Source organism: Bos javanicus, chromosome 4 (assembly GCF_032452875.1).
Source record: "Bos javanicus breed banteng chromosome 4, ARS-OSU_banteng_1.0, whole genome shotgun sequence".
NCBI classification, from domain to species: domain Eukaryota; kingdom Metazoa; phylum Chordata; class Mammalia; order Artiodactyla; family Bovidae; genus Bos; species Bos javanicus.
The window spans coordinates 52,064,226-52,087,837 of record NC_083871.1 but is presented as its reverse complement, the minus strand read 5'-3'; the positions used below and the strand labels follow the sequence as shown (position 1 = coordinate 52,087,837).

At 36.8% G+C, this 23,612-nt stretch overlaps 1 protein-coding gene across 9 annotated transcripts in view; it reads left to right on the top strand.

Annotated features, from left to right (window-relative positions):
• Window positions 1-23,612, top strand: part of ST7 (suppression of tumorigenicity 7) — a 278,061-nt gene that overhangs the window by 25,857 nt on the left and 228,592 nt on the right. The window contains exon 1 of one of the 9 annotated variants that reach the window (XM_061414033.1): window positions 23,250-23,426. The exons of the other annotated variants lie outside the window; for them this stretch is intronic. Coding sequence (XP_061270017.1) covers window positions 23,414-23,426 — 13 coding nt within the window. The 5' untranslated portion in view covers window positions 23,250-23,413. Of the gene's footprint in view, window positions 1-23,249; window positions 23,427-23,612 lie in introns of those variants that run through there. 9 annotated transcript variants of the gene reach the window in all.

The following is a 23,612-nucleotide window of genomic DNA, read 5'->3' as shown; positions in this document are numbered from 1 at the left end:
TTGGGGTGATGATGGTGGGAAGATTAGATTGCAAGTTTGCCCACTTGAATGAAATTGAGTATTTATTGATATTTTAAAAAATAATACTAGAGAATATTTTCTCTTCTACTTTCATTAAATTGGTTCGTTTGAGGCCCATATTTTAGCTATTCACAGCAATTAATTTTTTACTATGTTTTTTCTCAGTCTTTCAGCATATTTCCATGTACAGATTTCATGGTTAAATTTATTTTAATTTTTTTTTGTAAAGCAACTTGATCCCTCTGGACAAATGTATTTATTCTAATACTATTATCAGTGCTAGAGGGCAGACTTTAAAAAATGAGAATTTTCAATTTTTGTCTTTTGTTGGTCATTTTAAAGTATTTTTGGTATACTTTATAGATCACAGTTTTTTCCTCTCATACACTGTTAGAATCCAATGATCATTTTACTCACTAGTCTCAATTATTTGAATAGCTATGATCACAGAGATTTTCAAAATCAAGAAATGAGGAAATTTGTTTTTATTGTCTTTGTTTCTTCCATTTGTCTTTTAAAAAGAAGTGATTTTGTTGTTTTTGTCACTGTTTTTTTTCTGTTAGAAATTTTCTCTTCACATATCTGGTAATATGTGGCTGATAGAAAGCTTTGTGTGTGTGTGTGTGTGTGTGGTAATATGTGGCTGATAGAAAGCTGTGTGTGTGTGTGTGTGTGTGTGTGTGTGTGTATCTGGTAATATGTGGCTGATAGAAAGCTGTGTGGGTGTGTGTATGTATATCTGGTAATATGTGGCTGATAGAAAGCTGTGTGTGTGTGTGTGTGTGTGTGTGATGTTTTCAGGAGTGGGGAAATTGGTGATTGTTTAACATTGACTTCACTGTAAAAGTCAGTCAGTAAGTGAAATGAGTAATTTCTCCTTTTATTTTCTTTCATCTCCAGTTTGGACAACTTTCTTTCTGGTCTGGGTTTTTAACTTTGACTTTTGTTTAGCATGCTAGCAGTGTTTGTGCTTAAGAATCCCTTATTTTCTAAGGAGTCAGACTTGTTTTGTCTTGTTGTGTTCACATATGAGGAAAAAAGTTTAAAAATAAAATAAAATTAAAAATAAAAAAATAAAAAAAATTAAAAAATTACAATTATCTAGGTTGTTGTAATTGCACTAAAATAAGGAAGGAAGGTAGAAAATAGGTGGATAGTTTTCTCTATGTCCCATAAATTGCAGTTTATAAGCACAGGTTGAACTGTGTGTTCTAAGTACAGTCCCTTAGCTGCATGGTTCACACCCTCACTTTTTGAGGTTTCTATTCAAATATCACCTTTTCAGTTCAGTCTTCCTTGACCCTTGAAAATGGTAAATCCCTTACTTTACCTGTCTACATACCCATTCTACTTTCTGCCTCTATGAATTTGACTACTTGAAGAACCTAATATTAAGGGAATCATACAATATTTGTCCCTTTGTGACTGGTTTATTTCACTTAGCATAATATCTTCAAGGTTCTAAATTTTCTTTGAAGCAAACAGATATGAGGATGTTCAGCAATCCTACTCCTGGGCATATATCCAGAAAAGATGAAAACTCTAGCTTGAAAAAATACATGCACCCCAATGTTTATAATAGCACTTTTGCAATAGCCAAGATATAGAAGCAGCTCAAGTCCATCAACAGATGAATAGATAAAGAAGGTGTGGTGTGTGTATATATATATACATACACACATAATGGAGTATTACTCAGCCATAAAAAAGAATGAAGTATTGTCATTTGCAACAATACAGGTAGAACTCAAGAATATTATATTAAGTGAGATAATCACATAGGGAAAGACAGATACTATATGATATCACTTATACGTGGAATCTAAAAAACTAATACAGATGAACTTATTTATAAACAGAAACAGACTCACAGCCATAGAAAACAAGTTTATGATTACCAAAGGGGAAAGGGAGGGAGGGATAAATTAGGCGTGTGGGATTACAGATACATCCAACTATATATAAAATAGAAAAAGAACAAGGATTTACTATATAGCACAGGAAACTGTATTCAGTCTGTAATAAACTATAATGGGAAAGAATGTGTAAAAGAATATATATAACTGAATCATTTTGCTATACACCTGAAACTAATAATATACTTTTTTGCTATTGCTAAGTCACTTCAGTCGTGTCCGACTCTGTGCGACCCCATAGATGGCAGCCCACCAGGCTTCCCCGTCCCTGGGATTCTCCAGGCAAGAACACTGGAGTGGGTTGCCATTTCCTTCTCCAATGCATGAAAGTGAAAAGTGAAAGTGAAGTCGCTTAGTCGTGTCCGACCCTCAGCGACCCCATGGACTGCAGCCTTCCAGGCTCCTCCATCCATGGGATTTTCCAGGCAAGAGTACTGGAGTGGGGTGCCATTGCCTTCTCCGAATAATATACTTAGTTGAAACTAATACTTCAATTGAAAAAGGAGGATGTTTTGCACTTGATTAATAAATATACTTAACTTTCTAGAAGTTAATACTTCTTTCCAAAAGTATGAAAGAAGCTTAAAGATATAATTATTTGCCAAAAAATATAATGTCTAATTGATCAGTGATTTTTGTACATAATAAATAATAGAATCAATGACTAAAGGAAGTAACTATAATATTCTGATTTTTATAGTAGAATTTCCTAAACGAGAAGATATATTTACTTTCAAACAAGGAGAAACTGTTGGACACAGTGTTTTTAGATTAAGAGAAAATCCTTGGTGATATTTTTATACCAAAGACTATTAAACACAAATTCATTAAGGCACTAGAAGGAGCACTTTGACATGAAGGAGATCTGACTTAGTGACCACCATAAAAAAGAGAAATCAATATATAGTTCTTGAGCCTGAAGTGCTAACAATAGTTCTATAGAGAAATTGATGCTGGAAATATATGTGATATCTTTGCTCCTTTTAGATAAATAATTGGAGATAACATAACATGCTGGTCATCTTCTGTTTTCTCCTTCACATTCACTTTTTTACCCTTATCTTCTGTCCTAGGAGGTGACTAATGTAGACTTTTCTAGTCAGATGTCTGGTTTCTGGTTGGGTTTAGTCAATGGGAAAAAGCCTGGTAGGGAACTAGATGACCTAGGGAGAGTGAGTTATCTGGCTGTGCTCCTCTGTGAAAGCCACATTTACCTCTATATGAATTTCACTGTCTATATGGTTTTCGTTTTCCTGGTTTTGGTAATTTCTTCTTGGCTCTTTCCATCTTGGGGACGGTAATGGTTCTAGGAACGGCACTATTCCTTATGATAATTCAATGCCCTTTCCACATCATTGTAAATAGTTCTTTATTAATCTCTGCCTGAAGTATTCTGATCTTGGTGTGGTATCTTCTTCCTGCCAGGGCCCTGCCTAATATACATAATGGAATTTAGTGGTAGTCGGAAGAGAGGAAAGAACCACCAGTCTAGGAGATCTGGATATTAGCCCTGGTCCTGCCTTGACTTGTGAGAAACTATAATCTCTTTTGGGCTTGCCTGGTGGCTAAGATGTTAAAGAACCGCCTGCAGTGTGGGAGACCCGTGTTCAATGCCTGGGTCAGGAAGATCCCCTGGAGAAGGGAATGGCAACCCATTCCAATATTCTTGCCTGGAGAATCCCATCGACAAAGGAGCATGGCAGGCTACAGTCCATGGGGTCGCAAAGAGTGGGGCACGACTGAGCGACTACACAACTACTACTATAATCTCTTTTACCTTTTGACAGGTTAGGAGTAGTAATGTGCTGTGTAGGTTTGTCATGACTTTCCTCCAAGGAGCAAGCATCTTTTAATTTCATGTCTGCAGTCACCACCTTCAGTGATTTTGGAGCCCAAGAAAATAAAATCTATCAGTGCTTCCACTTTTTCCCCTTCTATTTGCCATGGACTGATGGGACCAGATGCCATGCTCTTAGTTTTTTGAACGTTGAGTTTCAAGCCAGCTTTTTCATTCTCTTCTTTCACCCTCAGCACGAGGCTCTTTTTCCTTTTCACTTTTACCTCAGTTTGCCAAGCAATCTGCTGCATAAAGTCTCAGAGCCTGTCAGTTTGTAGAGGATCAAGGATGGAAATCAGGCATGCCGTTGCTGCATTGCCTTCCAAATTACTTTGAAATGTCCCCTCTTCTGCCTTTTAATGGTGGACGTATTAATAAACTTCAGTACACCAGAAGTTTTGGAAAACTTGTTTATACAGAATTACAACAGAATTACTGCCCTAATCTTAGAGTTTCCAATAGTGGAGAGGTAGAAAAATACACTTACAGTCTTACCACATGCTTTTTCAGGAATTTGCATACTAAACATTCTATATAGTTGTAGTGTAGCCTCCCAGGCTCCTCCTTGGACATAATTCCAAGTGTGGTAAGTGTGCGAACTACAAACCCTGTGAGCAAGAGCACCCAGGGACAGATAAAAGAGAAGATGAACCACCTTTAAATTTGGGAGGGAAAAATAGGAGCAAATCTATGCCTCTGTGGTTCCAAAGGGCTACACAGAGCCTTGTGGAGGGCATACTAGCCACCAGACAGTTGTGTTAATAAAACAAAATTGTGACCCTTAGTAGATGATAATTTGGAGAAGAAAGATTAGATGCCTTCCTACTATTATTCCACTGATTAGTGTCATCTCATAGAACAATTTGTTTGTCAATATTTTAAGAAAGCTGAACCATTCTGTAGCTACTAATCAACTTGGTCTAATATTGAAGTTTCTGTTTTTGATGTTGCCCGTGTCTAGAATTTTGTTCCAAAGGCTTAACTGTTAAAAAAGTTTGGATTTGAACTATGATTACATAAATGTTTTCTATCACTGCCACTGAAGAATTCTATGCCTTTGCTGTGAGTTCCCTTCAGAATGGCAGTGAGATACCCTGTCATATGCTTAGGAAGCTTCAGAGCAGTGCTACCCAGTAGAACGTTCTGTGACAGTGGAGATGATCTAAAATAAAGCATCTGTTGAACATATGTGACTGGTGTTACTGAGGAACTGAATTTTTAATTTAAATATAAATAGCCATAGTTAGCTAGTGGCTACTATGTTGGATAGGAAGGCTTCAGAGGCAACTTTAATATTAGTATTTTTGTAAGTGACCAAGAAACAAAGTGACCTTTTGGACTTTTTCAAGCTGCATGTTAAACATTCCTTTAGGGTTTAGTTCTATATCTAATATCATTTTCATTTGTATCTCCATTTAGTTCTGTAGCCTATCAAAATAATAAAGTTATTAAGAAAAGCTTATTCTGAGCTTTGTGCAACTTCAAATTTAAGATGGTAGGGAAATATAGTATTAAGGTTGGGAGGACAGTGCTATCCCACTAGCGGCCATGTAGAAATGTGTGTGTGGGCTTTGTGTTGTCACAGTGACTGGTCATGGCTGGCCTTTAATGCTTGGGGGCCAGGAATGTTAACTGTAGTGTTATCCTGCTTAAAATACCCATAGTGCCCTCACTGAGAAGTACTGTTGGATTTTTTTGATGGTAAGAGTTATATTACAATGAGAAATCCTAGTGTCCAGAGGCTTATCTCTTCTCTGAAAAATTCAGATAATTTTTCCCTGAGAAATTTGGAAGACATTCTCTAAAGCTTCTGGCTATGAGATTTTTTTTTCTGTTCTGTAGCCTATGGTGTTGTGAATCTAGGAGTTCTTTTCAGCACCAACCAATTAGTAGAACATTTAGATGTTGATGTTGGAAAACACTGAAGAGCCTTTTTGTCACTTGCTTAGCGCAGAAGCAGTGAAACTAGAACCTTATCCAGTGTGCATGAAAATCCACAGGGCGGATTGATAAAACTGTTCTGCAAATGAATGGAAGCAACAGAGGTCTAGTCATTGTCAAGTGAGTCCTCACCCAAACAGGGCGCGCCTCACTCTGCTTTAAAAGACCTGTCAGTCAAACTACTTGGAGTAGTATGTGGAGACATGCATGTATTTATAGAATATATTTCCAGATTTAAGGGCCACTTTCTTCCTGTAAGAACAAAGTAGAAAACTTCCAATGCTAAGTGCTGTTGAATGATTTTACTGCTATTTTCTGTTACGGTCCCTGCAACTCAGGTGTCTGTTTTCCTGGGAAGGAGCCTTTCACTTGATAAATGAGCTGGAAAGAGAGGGTTTTATATCAGTGTGAGTTTTGGAAAGGACTAGTGGTTAGTAAAGGTGATAAAATTGCAGGGATCAGGAAATGATGCTTTCAGAAGCAATCCATGTGGGCTATTAACAGAGCCTACAAACCTTCAAGATTGTTTCTGGGCCAAGTTTGGGAAAAGGTGTGTCATATATAACTGTCATAGTAGCCAGAGACCATTTCTGATACATTCTTGTTTCTTGTGTTGCAGTGCTTCCCCCCCACCCCCCCATTTCTTGTAACTATGGGTGGTAGATTCATAACTGTATTAATGTCAGTTTTGGGGGTATATTGACTCTTCCTTATTTTTCCCCTCAGTGCCATAGAAATGGCAGAATCCTTATCTTATTCTAGCAGAATATAATCTGATTTAATCTTGCTTAAAGGCAAAATATAATTAAAAACATATGGAAACCTGAAAAGATGTCATGTTTTATAAATATACTTTCTTAAATATTGAACTTTCACTAAGTAATTTTTGCTGAAGATCCAATCAAGAAAGAATATTTTTGGGAGGAGATTTCAAATTTCTAATGCAATATTGTTGTTTTTATACAGTATTTGGTTATGCTTACAAGCTTCTTAATTACCTTCAGCTGATAGCGTTATTAATGCAGCCTATTTCAGATTGATTAGGTACATAGAATTTCTGCTAGTTCCCTAAGGGCTGCAGTGTGTGTGTTAAAGGTAGAATCCCTTCAATGAAAAAATTATGCAAATCAATAATAACAAAATCTTACTCTTTTTTCTACAATGACAGATTAATTTACTGAATTAGTTTTTTTAGAATGTGCTTTTAAAAATGTTTCTTTGGAAGGAGTTCTAAATGGGTTGTCTATCACTCATAAATTGCTGCTATATTGATTCATGACACATGGAGAGTGTCTTTGCAGGGTAACTACAATCTTTAGAGACCTCACTTTCATTTTCAGTGGTTTCTGCAAATTTAAGGTGAGGGTCTCTCATCATTATATATTTGTCTATTTTTTAAATTGAGAAAACTGACTTTTATGGTATCCTATTTTAAATAATGTTTAGGTTCTTTGTTCTCAAAGTTTCTTAACATTCATGTGGGTGAATGTTGAATAGTATGCATCATATTTCTTTGACGGAATAACTTGATTCGGGTGGAAAATGGTTATATTGGATATATAGTAAGAAAATTATTAAATTAAGGAGGGAAAAACCTAGTGTCCTGAAAATAATCTCTTGGACAGTGATAATCAGAGATCTAGGGAGATAGTTAAAAGATTCTTTGACCTTGTTTTTGGATTATCCACTTGGCTCAGAATTTTACCATTTTGTTATGTTGCCCATGTCCCCTGAAGAGAAACAATGAAATATTCAACTTATTGAATCTCTTAATTCAGAAATATGTTGAAAAGAAATTAACAGCGTATAGAAATTTTTAAACTCTGGTAAGATTTAGAGCTTTTGATTGGCCCTTTTTTATGCCCTTTAAAAGAGTCCATTACGATTTTATAGCAAGATGGAGACAATGATTGTGATAATGTAGTATATGGCAGTTTCTATCATAGTGTTTCAATGTCTCTGATACACATACTAAAGAACTCAATAAATGTAAGTTGTTGTCTTGTCTTTACTTTCTTTTGTTGAAATGTAAAACAGTCACTTTTTTGGACAATATTATATAATTTCTAAAGTTATATTTTTTGTCACAATTCAGACAAATACATTTGTATTCTGCCAAAAAAGGGAAAACCACCTCAGTCCTCAGACATTAACTAGAATTCAAAAGTAGCATGCCTCCTACGTACTTCCCCCTAGTTCTTTGAGTGGATTTGGAGGACTGTGTAACCAGGTCCTGCTCTGTGCTCAGGGAGAAAAATGTGGAAGTTATAATTGCTGCTGCTGCTAAGTTACTTCAGTCGTGTCCGACTCTGTGCGACCCCATAAACGGCAGCCCACCAGCCTTCCCCGTCCCTGGGATTCTCCAGGCAAGAACACTGGAGTGGGTTGCCATTTCCTTCTCCAACGCATGAAAGTGAAAAGTGAAAGTGAACGCGCTCAGTCGTGTCCGACTCTTAGCGACCCCATGGATTGCAGCCTGCCAGGCTCCTCCGCCCATGGGATTTTCCAGGCAGGAGTACTGGAGTGGGGCGCCATTGCCTTCTCCGAGTTATAATTGCACTATCCCCCAAATGACCTAAATAATCTATTCACCTTTAAGAAATCTATCTTTGAATAGGCATTGATTCTAGTTGATGAGTATCTGAAAATAGACTTTTGATTATAGAAATAAAACATTTTTCTTTTTAATGCATTTTAGTGTGCTTATGTTTATGTCTGGTATTAAGAACTGTCTATGAGCCTTTATTTTTATCTTGTAATGCTTTAGCAATAAGTGCTTTACAGTAACTGAATGATGCTAAAGCTGAAACTCTAGTACTTTGGCCACCTCATGCAAAGAGTTGACTCATTGGAAAAGACTCTGATTCTGGGAGGGATTGTGGGCAGGAGGAGAAGGGGACGACAGAGGATGAGATGGCTGGATGGCATCACTGACTCGATGGACGTGAGTCTGAGTGAACTCCGGGAGTTGGTGATGGACAGAGAGGCCTGGCGTGCTGCGATTCATGGGGTTGCAAAGAGTCAGACACGACTGAGTGACTGAACTAACTGAACTGAATTTTTAAAAATGTGTAAGTTAGTATAAATAATTAAAAATATGACATTTTTCATGGACTTTTGAATAGAAGAAAACATTTATGATACTTTATATTTCTATGAAGATACAACTCAAGTATAATTAGGAATATTTTAGGTAAATAGTTGTGGGAACCTAATATATATTTAATTTCCTCAGATATTTTTGAAACATGGCTATGTTTAAATGTTTTGCTATGGTATAATGCCTGGAATTCACTGACACTTGTATTTTGTTCATTGTTATACCATCTATCCTCAGTGTATATATGTTTTAAAGAAACATACGCACATTCCTAGAGTCTACATTCTCAATGAAATACCATGACATAGTTCTGTTGAATCTAATTTCACTGAAGCAGTAGGTGTTTTTTGATACACTATAATATTGACAAAATAGCTTAAAATTTCTCCCATTTTGTTTGATTACTATTATTCATTATGATGGCAGATTTTTTATGTTAGTAATTCACATTATATAAATATAAAATGTAATATTATTTTAACATTGTACAGAGTGGAAAATCTAAAATCTGTTGATTCTAAGTCTAGTCTCGGTTTTCAATCTACTTCAACTTCAGTTAACTCCTGTGGTGATGAGTCATAGTCCTTATTTTTCCTCTCTGTCTCTGCATTGATTGTTATCATTAATATAAAAACATTTCCAGTTTTCATGATTAGTTATGTATATCAAATTTTTGTAAAATGCTATAGAACATTACTGATAGATCCCATAAGATTCAGTTCCTTCTTTGCATATTATACTTCCTGCCTAAGTGCTGATGGGCTGTGGAAACAATGACTAACATGAAGCACTGTATGCTGAATTCCCAGACATAAATTTAAAAATAAATTATATTCATGAAAAGTATGTAAGGCATGTTTCTGCTAAAAAAAGGTCCTGGGAAAAAAATCTGAGTTGAATCAAGGAGATGGAGAACTAAGTAAAGAATGATTCAGAAGACAGATATATATATATGTTTTTAATCTTTGGGCATTTAACGTATTCAAAAAGCTGATGTATGAACAAATACGTAGATCATAAATAGAAGTGTTTCAGACATGTTTCCCAGGTGGCACTAGTGGTAAAGAACTCACCTGCCAATGTAGAAGATGTAAGAGATGCAGATTTGATCCCTGAGTCCAGAAGATCCCCTGGAGGAGAGGGACTCCAGTACTCTTGCCTGGAGAATCCCCACGGACAGAGGAGCCTGATGGACTACGTCCATAGGGTCACAAACAGTTGAACACGATGGAAGCAACTTAGCATGCAAGCATACATGATTAATTTAATTAATAATAATAAATAAAGAACTTCCTTGGTGGTCCAGTGGTTCGAAAACTCTGTTTTCCCAATTCAGGGGACACAGATTTGATCCCTAGTCAGGTAACTAAGATCCTGCATGCTGCACAGCCTGGCCATTAAAAAAAAAAGAAAAAATAATACTAATTCCTGACATTTTACCATTTACAGAATGGTCTCACATATGAAATATGGGTAATAGATTGCTGAGAGGCTCATACGTTTCATATCTGAGAAAACTTGAGGTACATTGTTGCCTAAAGTAGAATTCAAAATTGGATCTTGCTCTAATTTCAAGTAATTTTTCCAACTCATGTCTTTTTCATAGTTGATTTATAGCAGAGTTGATGCTATTTATAGCAGCATCCAATAAAATAAGGACAGTGCCTTTTTAAAGGACAGTGTCCATATTTGGGCTTCCCTAGTGGCTTAGCAGGAGCAGCAGCAGCAGTGGCTCAGAGGGTAAAGAATCTGTCTGTAATGCAAGAGACCTGGGTTCAATCCCTGGGTTGGGAAGATCCCCTGGAGGAGTGCTTAGCAACCCACTCCAGTATTCTTGCCTGTAGAATCCCCATGGACAGAGAAGCCTTGGATCGTAAAGAGTTGGACATGACTGAGCGGCTAAGCACAGCACAGTCCATATTTTATTGGAAATAGTAAAGTTTTCAAAGGAGAAAAGTTGTTACAAGTCTGTCACCCTTTTATTTACATCTTTTAAAGTTTCAGAGTGAACTTGTTCCTTTCCTATTTTTTTGTCCTTGTATTTTAGGGATGCTGCCACCAGTTGGTAGCAGTGTAATATAATTATTCTGAATGCTGTGTACATTTACTGAGATTCAAGGAGTTGCTGTCGATTCAAGTTTGTCCACTTACTCACTTAAGTGGACATTGAGCATTGCTAGGCATGGGAGTTAAGAATGAAATTTTTATTCTTTATATGTGGTTTCATTCAAATTTAAAATTTAAACAAATTTTGAATAAATGCCATTTAAAATATTTCCCCCCAAATTTAATAATACGAATATATTTATTTTCACCAATCCTTTATCATTCTTTTAGTCAGCCATTCTGACTTTAATTATATGTATAGTTCCTGGTGACTGCATTTAATCTTAATGTATTTTGACTAGATGAATATAGTTCCATGTGCTTATATATATTCTTTTTCAGATTATTTTCCCTTATAGGTTATTATAAAACATTGAATATAGCTCCCTGTGCTATACAGTAGATTCTTCTGTTTATTTTATATATGATAGTATATCTGTTACTCCCAAACTCATTTATCCCTTTCACCCTTTCCCCTTTGGTAACCATAAGTTTGTTATCTATGTCTGTGAGTCTATGTCTGTTTTGTAAATAAATTCACTTGTATCTTTTTTTTTAGAATTCCACATATAAGTAATATCATATAATATTTCTCTTTTTCTGTCTGACTTCACTTAATCTGATAATCTCTAGGTCCATCCATGTTGCTGCAATGGCATTATTTCATCCCTTTTTATGGCTGAGTAATAGGCAGCTAGATAGATAGATCTCACATCTTCTTTATTTATTCATCTGATGATGGGTATTTAGGTTGCTTCCACATCTTGGCTATCATGTATAGTGTGTTGTAAACATGGGGGTACATGTATCTTTTCAAATTATAGTTTTCTTCAGCTATTCGCCCAGAAGTGGGATTGCTGGATCATATGGTAACTCTATTTTAAGTTTTTTAAGGAACCTCCGTGTTGTTCTCCGTAGTAGCTGCACCAGTTTACATTCCCACCAAGAGTGTAGGAGAGTTCCTTTTTCTCCACACCCTCTCCAGAATTTATTTTTTGTAGACTTTTAATGATGGCCATTATGATTGGTATAAGGTGATACCTCATTATAGTTTTGGTTTGCCTTTCTCTAATAATTGATATTGAGCATCTTTTCATGTGCCTGTTGGCCATCTGTATGTCTTCTTTGGAGAAATGTCTGTTAAGGTCTTCTGCTCATTTTTTCATTGGGTTATTTCTTTTTTTTTTTTTTCATTGGGTTATTTCTTTTGATACAGAGCTATATAAGATGTTTGTAGATTTTAGAAATTAAACCCTTGTCAGTTGTATCATTTGCACATATTTTCTCCTATTCTGTAGGTTTTCTTGATTTTCTTGATGATTTCCTGTGCTGTGCAAAAACTTTTAAGTTTAATTAAGTCCCATTCATATATTTTTGCTTTTGTTTCCGTAATTCTAGGAGACAGATAAAAAAAAATCTTGCTGTGATTTATGTCAGAGTGTTCTGCTTACGTTTTCTTCTAGGAGTTTTAGAATAACCAGTCTTACATTTGGGTCTGTAATTAATTTTGAGTTTATTTTTGTATATGGTATTAAAGAGTGTTTTACTTTCTTTCTTTTACACATAGCTTTCCAGTTTTCCCAGCACCACTTATTGGAGAGAATTTCTTCTCCATTGTATATTCTTGCCTCCCTTGTCATTTACTAATTGGTCATAAGTGCATGGGTTTATATCTAAGCTTTCTATCTTGTTCCATTGATCTGTGTGTCTGTTTTGTGTGTGGGTATGTTCCAGTACCATACTGTTTTGATTGCTGTAGCTTTGAGTATAATCTGAAGTCAGAGAGTGTGGTTTCTCCCGCTCTGTTCTTTATCAAGATTATTTTGGCTATTTGGAGTCTTTTGTGTTTCTATACAAGTTGAAAATTTTTTTGTTCTACTTTGTGAGAAATGCCACTGGCAGTTTGATAAGGATTGCTTTGAATCTATAGATTGCCTTGGTCAATTTAACCAATTAGTCAATTTAGTATGGTCATTTTAACATATTGGTTCTCCCAGTACAAGAACATGGTATATCTTTCCATCTGTTTGTGTCATCTTAAGTTTCTTTCCTCAGCATCTTACAGTTTTCTGAGATCTCTTGCCTTCTTGGTTAGGCTTATTTCTAGGTATATTTTTCTTTTTGATGCCATGGTGAATGAGATTGTGCCCTTAAATTCTCTTTCTGATAGTCGTTAGCATATGGAAACAGCAGATTTCTATGTATTAGTTTTGTATCCTGCAACTTTGCCAAATTCATTGATAAGCTCTAGTAGTTTTCTGGTGGCATCTTTAGGATTTTCTATATGTAGTATCATGCCATATGCAAACAGTGAGTTTTACTTTTTCCTTTCCAATTGGGATTCCTTTTATTTCTTTTTCTGATTGTGGTAGTTAGGACTTCTAATACTATGTTGAATGAAAGTGCTGAGAATGGACATCCTTGTCTTGTTCCTGATCTTAGAGGAAATGCTTTCAGCTTTTCACCACTGAGTGTGTTAGCTGTGGGTTTGTCCTGTATGGCCTTTATTATTTGAGGTATGTTCCCTCTTTGCCCACTTTTTGGAGTTTTTTAAGTCAAAAATAGATGTTGAATTTTATTAAAAGCTTTTTCTGCCCCTATTCAGAAGATCATTTGTTTTGTATTCTTCAGTTTGTTAATATAGTGTATCACATTGTTACAGCATATCGAATCAATCACATTGATTGATTAGTGGATATTGAAAAATCCTTATATCTGTGGGATAAATGTGATAAACTTGATCATGATGTATGAGCCTTTTACTGTATTGTTGGATTCAGTTTGCTAGTATATTGATGATTTTTACCTCTGTGTTCATCAGTGATATTGGCCTATAATTTTCTTTTATCTTGTAATAATTATAATGGACAAGAATCTGAAAAAGAATATATGTACATTAAAAACCACATCACTTTGGTGTACACCTGAAGCTTCCACCACATTGTAACAACTATACTTCAATTAAAAAGAAAAAGACTAATTGGACCTTTAACTGGTAGATTTTTACAGTTTTCAGGCTTTTAGGCTTATTTTACATATAAAAATGAAAATGCTTTTTTTCCCCCTGGGTTGAATGTTTTCCATAGTGAACTCATGCTACTTTTGCAGCATTGACAAATCATGTAAAGTAGAAAGTGAAAATCGTCAGTAGTTATACTGCCAAAGGAGTCCATTGCATGCTTTTTTAAAGCGTCTTAAATTTTATTTTATTTAAAACTTCACTGACAATTTTAAATTGTGGGAAATTTTACATAATGTTAAATTTACCATCTTGACTAGTTTTTAAGTGTACAGTTCAGTGGTGTTAAGTACATTCACATTGTTGTGTAACCAGTCTTCAGAACTTTTTTTATCTCACTGAAGTGCTATGTCCATTACAATTCCCCTCTCCCCTCCTACCAGCCTCTGCAATGACCCTTCTACTTTCTTTCTCTATGACTTTATCTACTATAGATATCCCATGTAAGTGGAATGATGCAATAGTATGTCTTTCCATGACTGACTTATTTCACTTGTTGTTAGATAATATCCTCAAGATTCATCCATATTGTAGCATGTGTCAGAATTTCTTTCCTTTTTCTCACTGTATGCTTTTCAAAAAAAAAAAAAAAGCTAAAGTATTAGCATATTATTCCTATTTTTTAAGCCTAACAACATATTGCAGGTATCTTCTCAAGAACATCAGTATTTATATACCATTGTGTATGTATCATTTCCATTGCTACCAAGAATGGTGCTCTGTCCCACAGATGGGGAAAATAAGACTTGGAGGTGAGTGAGTACCTTTCAGTTTATAAGTAGCAATGGCAGGGACTAAATTCAGTTTTGCTTGATTCTAGAGGCAGCTGAAGCATGGTTTGTATAGATAAAGAATGTGATTATTGTAGAAAAATGCAGCAGTTTTAAAGACAAATTTCTGTGTAGCTAAAGGACCTGATGTGTGCTTTTGTTAATGGAACTTGGATTTTATAGTTGCAGCAGACACAAATATGTGTCTCTGGAAGCATCTCCCAAGTATTATATTGTATTACATTTTCTCTTAAATCACTTATATCTGTGTTAAGAATGGGTATTTCTAAGGAGGCAGCAACTATGCTAATCAGAAGTGTATTTTCAGTGGCCTTTCAAAAGGCCAGAAATAAAAGAGCAGAGAGAAAATTATCTGCTTCTTGTCTGAAGGATAATGAAAAGTGAAAATCACTTTTCAGTGAGTTACATCAGATATCATAATTATGTAATTACATAATTACATAATTAACATAAATAATGTAGCTCTAAAAATTTTAGAGCTAGAAAAGTATCAAAATAATCTAAACCTACTTCTTAATTTCATAAAAATGAGGTGCTGTTGTGAAATAGCTACCCAAAGTAGTTGAATATGGACTTAGTCTTGAAATCTAAGTTTCTTATTTCTCAAGAATTCTCTCTCAGCTACTGTTGGTGAATGGGGTCAGCTTTTTCCATAGCAAACTAGCTGTTTTTTGTATTTTATTCTCTGAGTGTACTTTGTACAAAGTTTCCTGTCTTATAGTATACTTGAGGTGATTTGGAGGTCTTAATGATTTCCATGTTTATATAATTTTTGAGGGCTATAGATGAACATGGGTTGGAAATGTTTTTGTTACACTGTGAAAGTAGTTGACTTCTTACAAGTTAATTCAGCATTTATCACAAATTCTAACATGCTGGACAGTGAACATGTAGTGTGGGCTGTCAAGACTAGGTGTTGCTCATATCATTAAAATGAAGGGAATTGGAATAGAAGTTTTCTTGAATTTCCCACCCTGATCCATCAAGCTGTTGTTAATGGAATCCATTACCTTTGTGAATTTTGTTAATGGCAGAGACCTAACTGAAATCAGTTCTTTCAAAGAAAGGTCAAATTAACTATAGTAAAGATTATAGAACAGGGCTGGCAGACTATAGTCCACGGGCCACCTGTTCTTCAAGCTAACAATATTTTTAAAAAATATTTTAAGTGGTTTAAAAAAAACAAAAGAAAAATATTTCATGAAACATAAAAATTATAAAAAATTTAATTCCACAGTCTGTAAATAAAGTTTTATTGGAACACACTACATATACTCATTTATTTATGTGTTGTTTATGATTACTTCAGGTGTTTCTTGAATTCCTGTTTTTGCATTCCAGTCCCCTGTAATGAAAAGGACATCTTTTTTGGGTGTTAGTTCTAAAAGGTCTTGTAGGTCTTCATAGAACTGTTCAACTTCAGCTTCTTCAGCATTACTGGTTGGGGCATAGGCTTGGATTACTGTGATATTGAATGGTTTGTCTTGGAAACGAACAGAGGTCATTCTGTCGTTTTTGAGATTGCATCCAAGTACTGCATTTCAGACTCTTTTGTTGACCATGATAACTACTCCATTTCTTCTAAGGGATTCCTGCCCACAGTAGTAGATATAATGATCATCTGAGTTAAATTCACCCATTCCAGTCCATTTTAGTTCACTGATTCCTAGAATGTTGACGTTCATTCTTGCCATCTTCTGTTTGACCACTTCCAATTTGCCTTGATTCATGGACCTAACATTCCAGGTTCCTATACAATATTGCTCTTTACAGCATCGGACCTTGCTTCTATCACCAGTCACATCCACAGCTGGGTATTCTTTTTGCTTTGGCTCCATCCCTTCATTCTTTCTGGAGTTATTTCTCCACTGATCTCCAGTAGCATATTGGGCACTTACTGACCTGGGGAGTTCCTCTTTCAGTATCCTATCATTTTGCCTTTTCATACTGTTCATGGGGTTCTCAAGGCAAGAATACTGAAGCCAGGCTTCAGCAATATGTGAACCGTGAACTTCCAGATGTTCAAGCTGGTTTTAGAAAAGGCAGAGGAACCAGAGATCAAATTGCCAACATCTGCTGGATTATCAAAAAAGAGAGTTCCAGAAAAACATCTATTTCTGCTTTATTGACTATGCCAAAGCCTTTGACTGTGTGGATCACAATAAACTGTGGAAAATTCTGAAAGAGATGGGAATACTAGACCACCTGACCTGCCCCTTGAGAAACCTATATGCAGGAAGCAAGAGTCAGAACTGGATATGAAACAACAGACTGGTTCCAAATAGGAAAAGGAGTACGTCAAGGCTGTATATTGTCACCCTGCTTATTTAACTTCTATGCAGAGTACATCATGAGAAACGCTGGGCTGGAAGAAGCACAAGCTGGAATCAAGATTGCCAGGAGAAATATCAATAACCTCAGATATGCAGATGACACCACCCTTATGGAAGAAGGTGAAGAGGAACTAAAAAGCCTCTTGATGAAAGTGAAAGAGGAGAGTGAAAAAGTTGGCTTAAAGCTCAACATTCAGAAAACGAAGATCATGGCATCTGGTCTCATCGCTTCATGGGAAGTAGATGGGGAAACAGTGTCAGACTTGCTTTTTTTGGGCTCCAAAATCACTGCAGATGGTGACTGCAGCCATGAAATTAAAAGACGCTTACTCCTTAGAAGGAAATGACCAACCTAGATAGCATATTGAAAAGCAGAGACATTACTTTGCCAACAAAGGTCCATCTAGTCAAGGCTATGGCTTTTCCAGTGGTCAAGTATGGATATCCAACCAGTCCATCCTAAAGGAGATCAGTCCTGGGTGTTCTTTGGAAGGACTGATGCTGAAGCTGAAACTCTAGTACTTTGGCCACCTCATGCAAAGAGTTGACTCATTGGAAAAGACTCTGATGCTGGGAGGGATTGGGGGCAGGAGGAGAAGGGGACAACAGAGGATGAGATGGCCTGGATGGCATCACTGACTCGATGGATGTGAGTCTGAGTGAACTCCGGGAGTTGGTGATGGACAGGGAGACCTGGCATGCTGCGATTCATGGGGTTGCAAAGAGTCAACACAACTGAGTGACTGAACTGAACTGAACTGAACTTATGATTACTTCTGCACTAAAATGGCAGAATTGAGTAGCTGCGAGAGACTGGATGGTCCCATGGAATCTAAAATATTGACTGTTTCTTTGTAGAAAGAGTGCTGGCCTCTGTTAAAACATCAAGGTTAGTTTATGTTTTGGAGTACTATGGAAATTTGTGACTTTCTTTGCTTACCAAAAACTCTAGCTGAATACTGCTACATTTCTTGAAGGATTCTCTACTGTTTTTTCGTCATAATCCATTCATGACCATTTTTCATGACTTCCTTTGCTTATTTTCCAGTGGTTCCTTTTGCCAGCCAGGTGAACAGACTGAAACCACACAGGTCTGTGGTTTTTCTAAAGAAGCTTTCTACAGAAGGGTATGTTTGGCTTGCGCACCTCTCTGTTTGTTGTAGAAACCTGGATTTGCTTGTGGTCTTTCCACTAGAGCTTTGATTCCAGCATATATAAAATGACCCTCACTTTCAAAGTGTAAAATGAACAAATGCATTTATTGTTAGATCCATATTCATGGGAAGAAGATCTTAATCTTTCATGTTTTTACCAGCCATTTTTTTTCCACCCTGTATGCCCCCCGTCCTTTACCAGGCATTTTAATAATATTAGTTACGTTTCTCATGAGTCTTAACTCTATGTCTGGGTTAGTTGATGTATTTTTCACTGGTTAACTTTAAACATTTAAACTGATGTCTCTTTTTACAATACTGTTCTGACAGAATCAAAACATCAGTGGTATTCCACCTCTTATAAAAGTTATTTTCCCCCTCTCTCCAGCTGTGGTTACTTGATATCACTTTTTTTGGAGCTCATGAAAGCAGGAAGTGACCCTCCTACTTCATAAGAGGTCTGAGTTTTGCAGCTACTGAGAGCTTTGGATCCTGCCACCATTGACCTGATTCTTTTCAAATATAGCAGAGAAGTTGTCTGTCTAGAAATAATCCCTATCTCAGGGTTTGGAGTTGGGTAAAGTAGATCTTCTGTCAGATTTCACCTTGCCTTTGGTCATAATTGTGCTTTTGTGCTTGGTGAGGATGATTGTTAACTTTCTTGAAGAATATATAGCACTGGTCTTGGTCCATGGTATTGAGTTGAACAGTTCCTGTCCTGTTTTGTTATCTGGTTGGTGCTTTATGCTGCTGTATCTTGGTTTATTAAACATTTTGAAGTATGGTGAGCACACTCATGCAAGGAGATGGGCTAATGCTGTTAGCATTTACTTCAGTCAGAGAACCCTTTTTGCAGTGGAGTCTTCTCGCATATGGGAGGGCCCATGTGATAATCATGTAGACCTGTAAGCAATGAAGGATGACAGAACATGAAAAGGAAATACTGAGGCTGATGCAGGCTGGAGTGTGTTGGTAGGAAGCATGGATAAGCAGTGATTTCTTAGGTAACCTTTGTTCTCCCTTAGAGTAAATGGAAATTGGAATGAGGCATACTATTAAGGCATTTTCACTTAAGTGACTTGTTGGTGAGGAAGATGAGAAGAGAGACAGGAGGGAAAACCCCATCTTTTCATTTCTGGAATAATAGAGTGAGCATTTATAATCCAACCCTGGGCATGGGGTTTTAAAATGTGCGATAAAGTGAGTTATTCTATCTGTTGGAAATATGATGTAAAATATATGGTACAATTATGGTAAATGGTATTCAGGTTTAAGAGGAAAGTATAAAGTTGGAGCTCTGTTCATTCTTTTTCTCTAAGGAGGCAAAGGGCTATGGGCTCACATAGCAGAAACTACTCCAGATAGGAAAGCCATGATGAGGAAACCGAGGAGATCTGTGTTTCAACCCTGAGCTGTCATCTGTAGAAAACTTGGCAATCCCTGTCCAGTCTGTCTCAGTCGTGTTTTGGAAGGAGGGGTCACGTTCAGAAGCTTTATTGCTGGTACACAGATCTTGTTCTCCTAAGAGGTATGATCCACCAGACCATGAACTCACCAGTAAGGAGGGCCTCCAACCAGTCGTTTCTATTGTGTTTTATGAATGTTTGTATTTGTCTGCTCACCCCTATGCTGTTACTAGGGCTTGTCTAGAGATGAATAGTGTCTGAACGTTTGGAGAAATTAGACATTCAACGTAAATGCACTAGGTTTCGACAATACCTGCTGGGTTGCTGGTTTCCCACCCTTGAGGTGGGGCTGTTCCCAACACCCTAGCACGATGGAGGAGGGGTGATGTGGGCTGGAGGAAAAGGAAGAGCTCCCTGCTGGAAGTCACTTCAGTTTTCTCATCCAGCTATAATTGGCTTAAAGTAGAATCCTGTATTGTTAGAGTTGCACAGGGTTTAGCGATCATTCAGTTCAACCTCCTCATTTTACCTATGAGGAAATAGGTAACCCACATCTATAAGTGTTCCAGAACTTTTCCCAGCCAGAGAGGTAATGAGTAGTAGTGTTGATTCAACAGGTCTGGTTCAGTAATTTTACTTCTTCCAGCTTGGACCATGAAGGGATAGACTATAGCCCAAATCTGGGACGGGGTTTGGGGATGCAGTGTGGGCAGCTCCTGAAGCAGGCAGTTGCACTGAGGACATTTGTCCCTCGACTGTAGACTGGGAACAGATGACTTGCAAAGAACCTGTGACTCCCGTGACTTGTAAGTGTGTTTTGGGGAGGACTGTGATGTAATTGTTTCTGTGTCTGAGGGGTGCATCTAGGCATACTAGTGAGTCTGCTTTGCTGAGGGTGAGATGAGGCTAGAGAAGACTCCTGGGGAGGAAGGCAGGGGATCTAGTTGAAGGTGCTGTCCTCCTGAGTAAGCTTTGAAGTTACAGTCAGAGGAAACTGCTCAGCCTCTTTGGAGGCCAGATAAGTCGTATCTTCTGTGACATTTGGAAACTGAAAAGTAGAGAGGGGAAGGAGAGACTTAGTGGTTGCTGGGAGAGTGGGGTAGTACACAGTACAAGTCCTTTTACGGTTATAACTTTCTGCACTTGAGTACTTATTTCTGCTTAACTGGCTAGTGCAACTCTCATTTTAAGCTATCACAATGACTTTAGACATTATCCCTTTCATTCTGCTTATCTGTTTAATTTTTCTGTGTACTGGGATTGAACACAGACTATAAAAAGAGTTTTTATAAACTCTGAACTAAAATATTTGACAAACTGCAGAAATGGTTTTATTGGAAAGAATGAACCTAGTTTTTGGAAATGATCTTTCTTATTCTGCTTCCATTTATTGATCATCTATCTGTGGAGGTGGTTAAGCACAAGAAATCTAAGTGAGGCTACTTGGGTTGAATCCTGGCTTTGTTATGTATGGTGTGTGGCCTCAGTCAAGTTACATACCCTCCACACCTCAGTTTCCGCACCTATAACATGAGGATAATACCTCACAGGGTTATCTTATGGGTTAAGTAAGTTATTAATGCATGATTTAGAACAATGCCTGGACCACATTAAGTGCTGTTTACGTACTAGCTGTTGTCACAAACCAAATGTTGATCTAGGCTCTTTGTCACTTAGTTGAGATCAGAGAGATTTAAAAACTTGCTTAAGGTCATCCAGTTAAGGAATGACTTAAACCTTGTCGTCTGACACAAAGCCTGGCTCCTAACCACTCTGCTGGCTTTCTGAGGTGTGGTGAATTCACTTAACTGTGGACTGTAGGTTTTAGAGCCATCTACCCATCTGTCTCGGAGAAGGCAATGGCACCCCACTCCAGTACTTTTGCCTGGAAAATCCATGTACAGAGGAGCCTGGTAGGCTGAAGTCCATGGGGTCGCAAAGAGTCAGACACGACTGAGCAACTTCACTTTCACTTTTCACTTGCATGCATTGGAGAAGGAAATGGCAACCCACTCCAGTGTTCTTGCCTGGAGAATCCCAGGGACAGGGGAGCCTGGTGGGCTGCCGTCTCTGGGGTCGCACAGAGTCGGACACGACTGAAGCGACTTAGCAGCAGCACCCATCTGTCTGTCTTCTACTTTCTCATTTGGATTTTTCATTATGTTCTTACTTGTGAATCAAATGCATTTCCTTAAAATATCTGTGATTTAAGAGTTATAAAATATAAAGGGTAAAAATAAAACAATTATTCTTAAAATAATGGTGCTCAAATCCATGCTGACAGCACTAAGTTGTGAAACACTCAAAACATCATTTCTTGTGACATCTGATAATGGCTATCAGTATTTCCACATACTTGTAAGTTGTGTGGAAATTAAGACAGCTATTATTGGGAATTTTTAGCTTACTGTTTTAAAACAATCATAATGTTTTAGCCATTTGCACATTTTAATTACCAGGGAAAAAGTATATCAAATTTTCATGGCTCATGGAAAGCTCCCCAGTCAGTACCCTAGATTGAGATAAAGAGAATTAAAGCCCCAGAAGTAAGACAGGGCTGCTTAGCAACAGTGACAGGTGAAGTTGATGGGAATTAACAGCTTTTGACTGTTAGCAGAATGGTGGTGTAATGGGATCTGCTTATGGTAATGAAGCATCGCCTAGATGGCTGAATGTAATGATGCTTTCTCATTCGTTTCATAGAATTATAGATGATGTTGGGCTCAAAATGTTTAAATTTCTGTACTCTTTATACTTCTGATGTTATATTGAAGATTAGAATCATATTGTTTAGTATTGTCAACTTTGTAATTATCTTATGGAGAAACCTATTCCATGGAAAGAAAAGTAGCAAAATATCCCACTACTCCAATAAAACCACTCAAAACATCAATACTTTTCTTTCTCAAAGTAGTTGCAATCTGGGAGAGTATTACTATATTTATAAACTGGAAATTATCCAACCATTTAGGTTGCTGAAAAGAAAAGACTGTTGATAAAAAATTTAAAAATTTGTATCTTGTGTCTGGGCAAGGTCTAAAGAATTGTTGTGTCAAGATGAAGTAACCATTCTTAAGGTTTCTTTAGCCAGGACATATTCAAGATGAAAACAATTGGTAATGAAGAAAAAGATGGCTCAGTGCATGTGGCAATGTGACATAAAAGATTACATCAGATACAGTCTGTTACAGGAATGATCATATGTCCTTTTCATCTGATGTCTGTTTCAGGACTCAGACAAATGAGTTAAAGGTTTTAGATATGCTTTAAAGGATTGTTCTTGCATTACCTGTATTAGGTTTGTTTACAAATCAAATGTGTTTCAAATGGATCACATGTGCACACTATCAAAGGAATGAACATAATGACAAAAGACTATTCTTCCTAAAAATTTGGTTGCTGACTCCTTTCAGGTTATGCTGCTTGGTAATGTTGAGTACTAGGATGAAGTATACATATTTTGAGTTCTTTTCACTCAGAGAAAGAAGAAAATTTATTTTTTCCCTAGTTTTAAACTAACAATACAGGAATGAATGGGAAGAAATAATACTTCTCTTCTAAAAGTCTTCTAGAAAGACTTTTCTAAGGATGACTTTAAAAAAAACGGGCAAAGGAGAGCAGAGCCATGACCGTTGCAACTTGAACAGAGATAAGCAGAAGTGTGTGTGCTCAATGTCACATGGCAGGAGGCTGTCCCCAGAGCGGTTTGCTGTCCAGGGAGCTGTTTCATTTTGAGTCTGATAGAGTTTTACTTTGGAAAATACCCGGTTCCCTGCCTACTGCTTCTTTATGGATTATACAGGTAAAATTAAATTTAAAATATTTTCCAGCCATGTAGAATTACTTAAAATACACTATTCTGAATTATTTAAAAATTACATTGGTTATGTTTGTAAATGAAGGTATTTAAAAAATTATTATGCATGAGTTTACTCCTGTTGTATTACTTTGTTGTATATAAATCATGATTAATTTAGCATACATATAT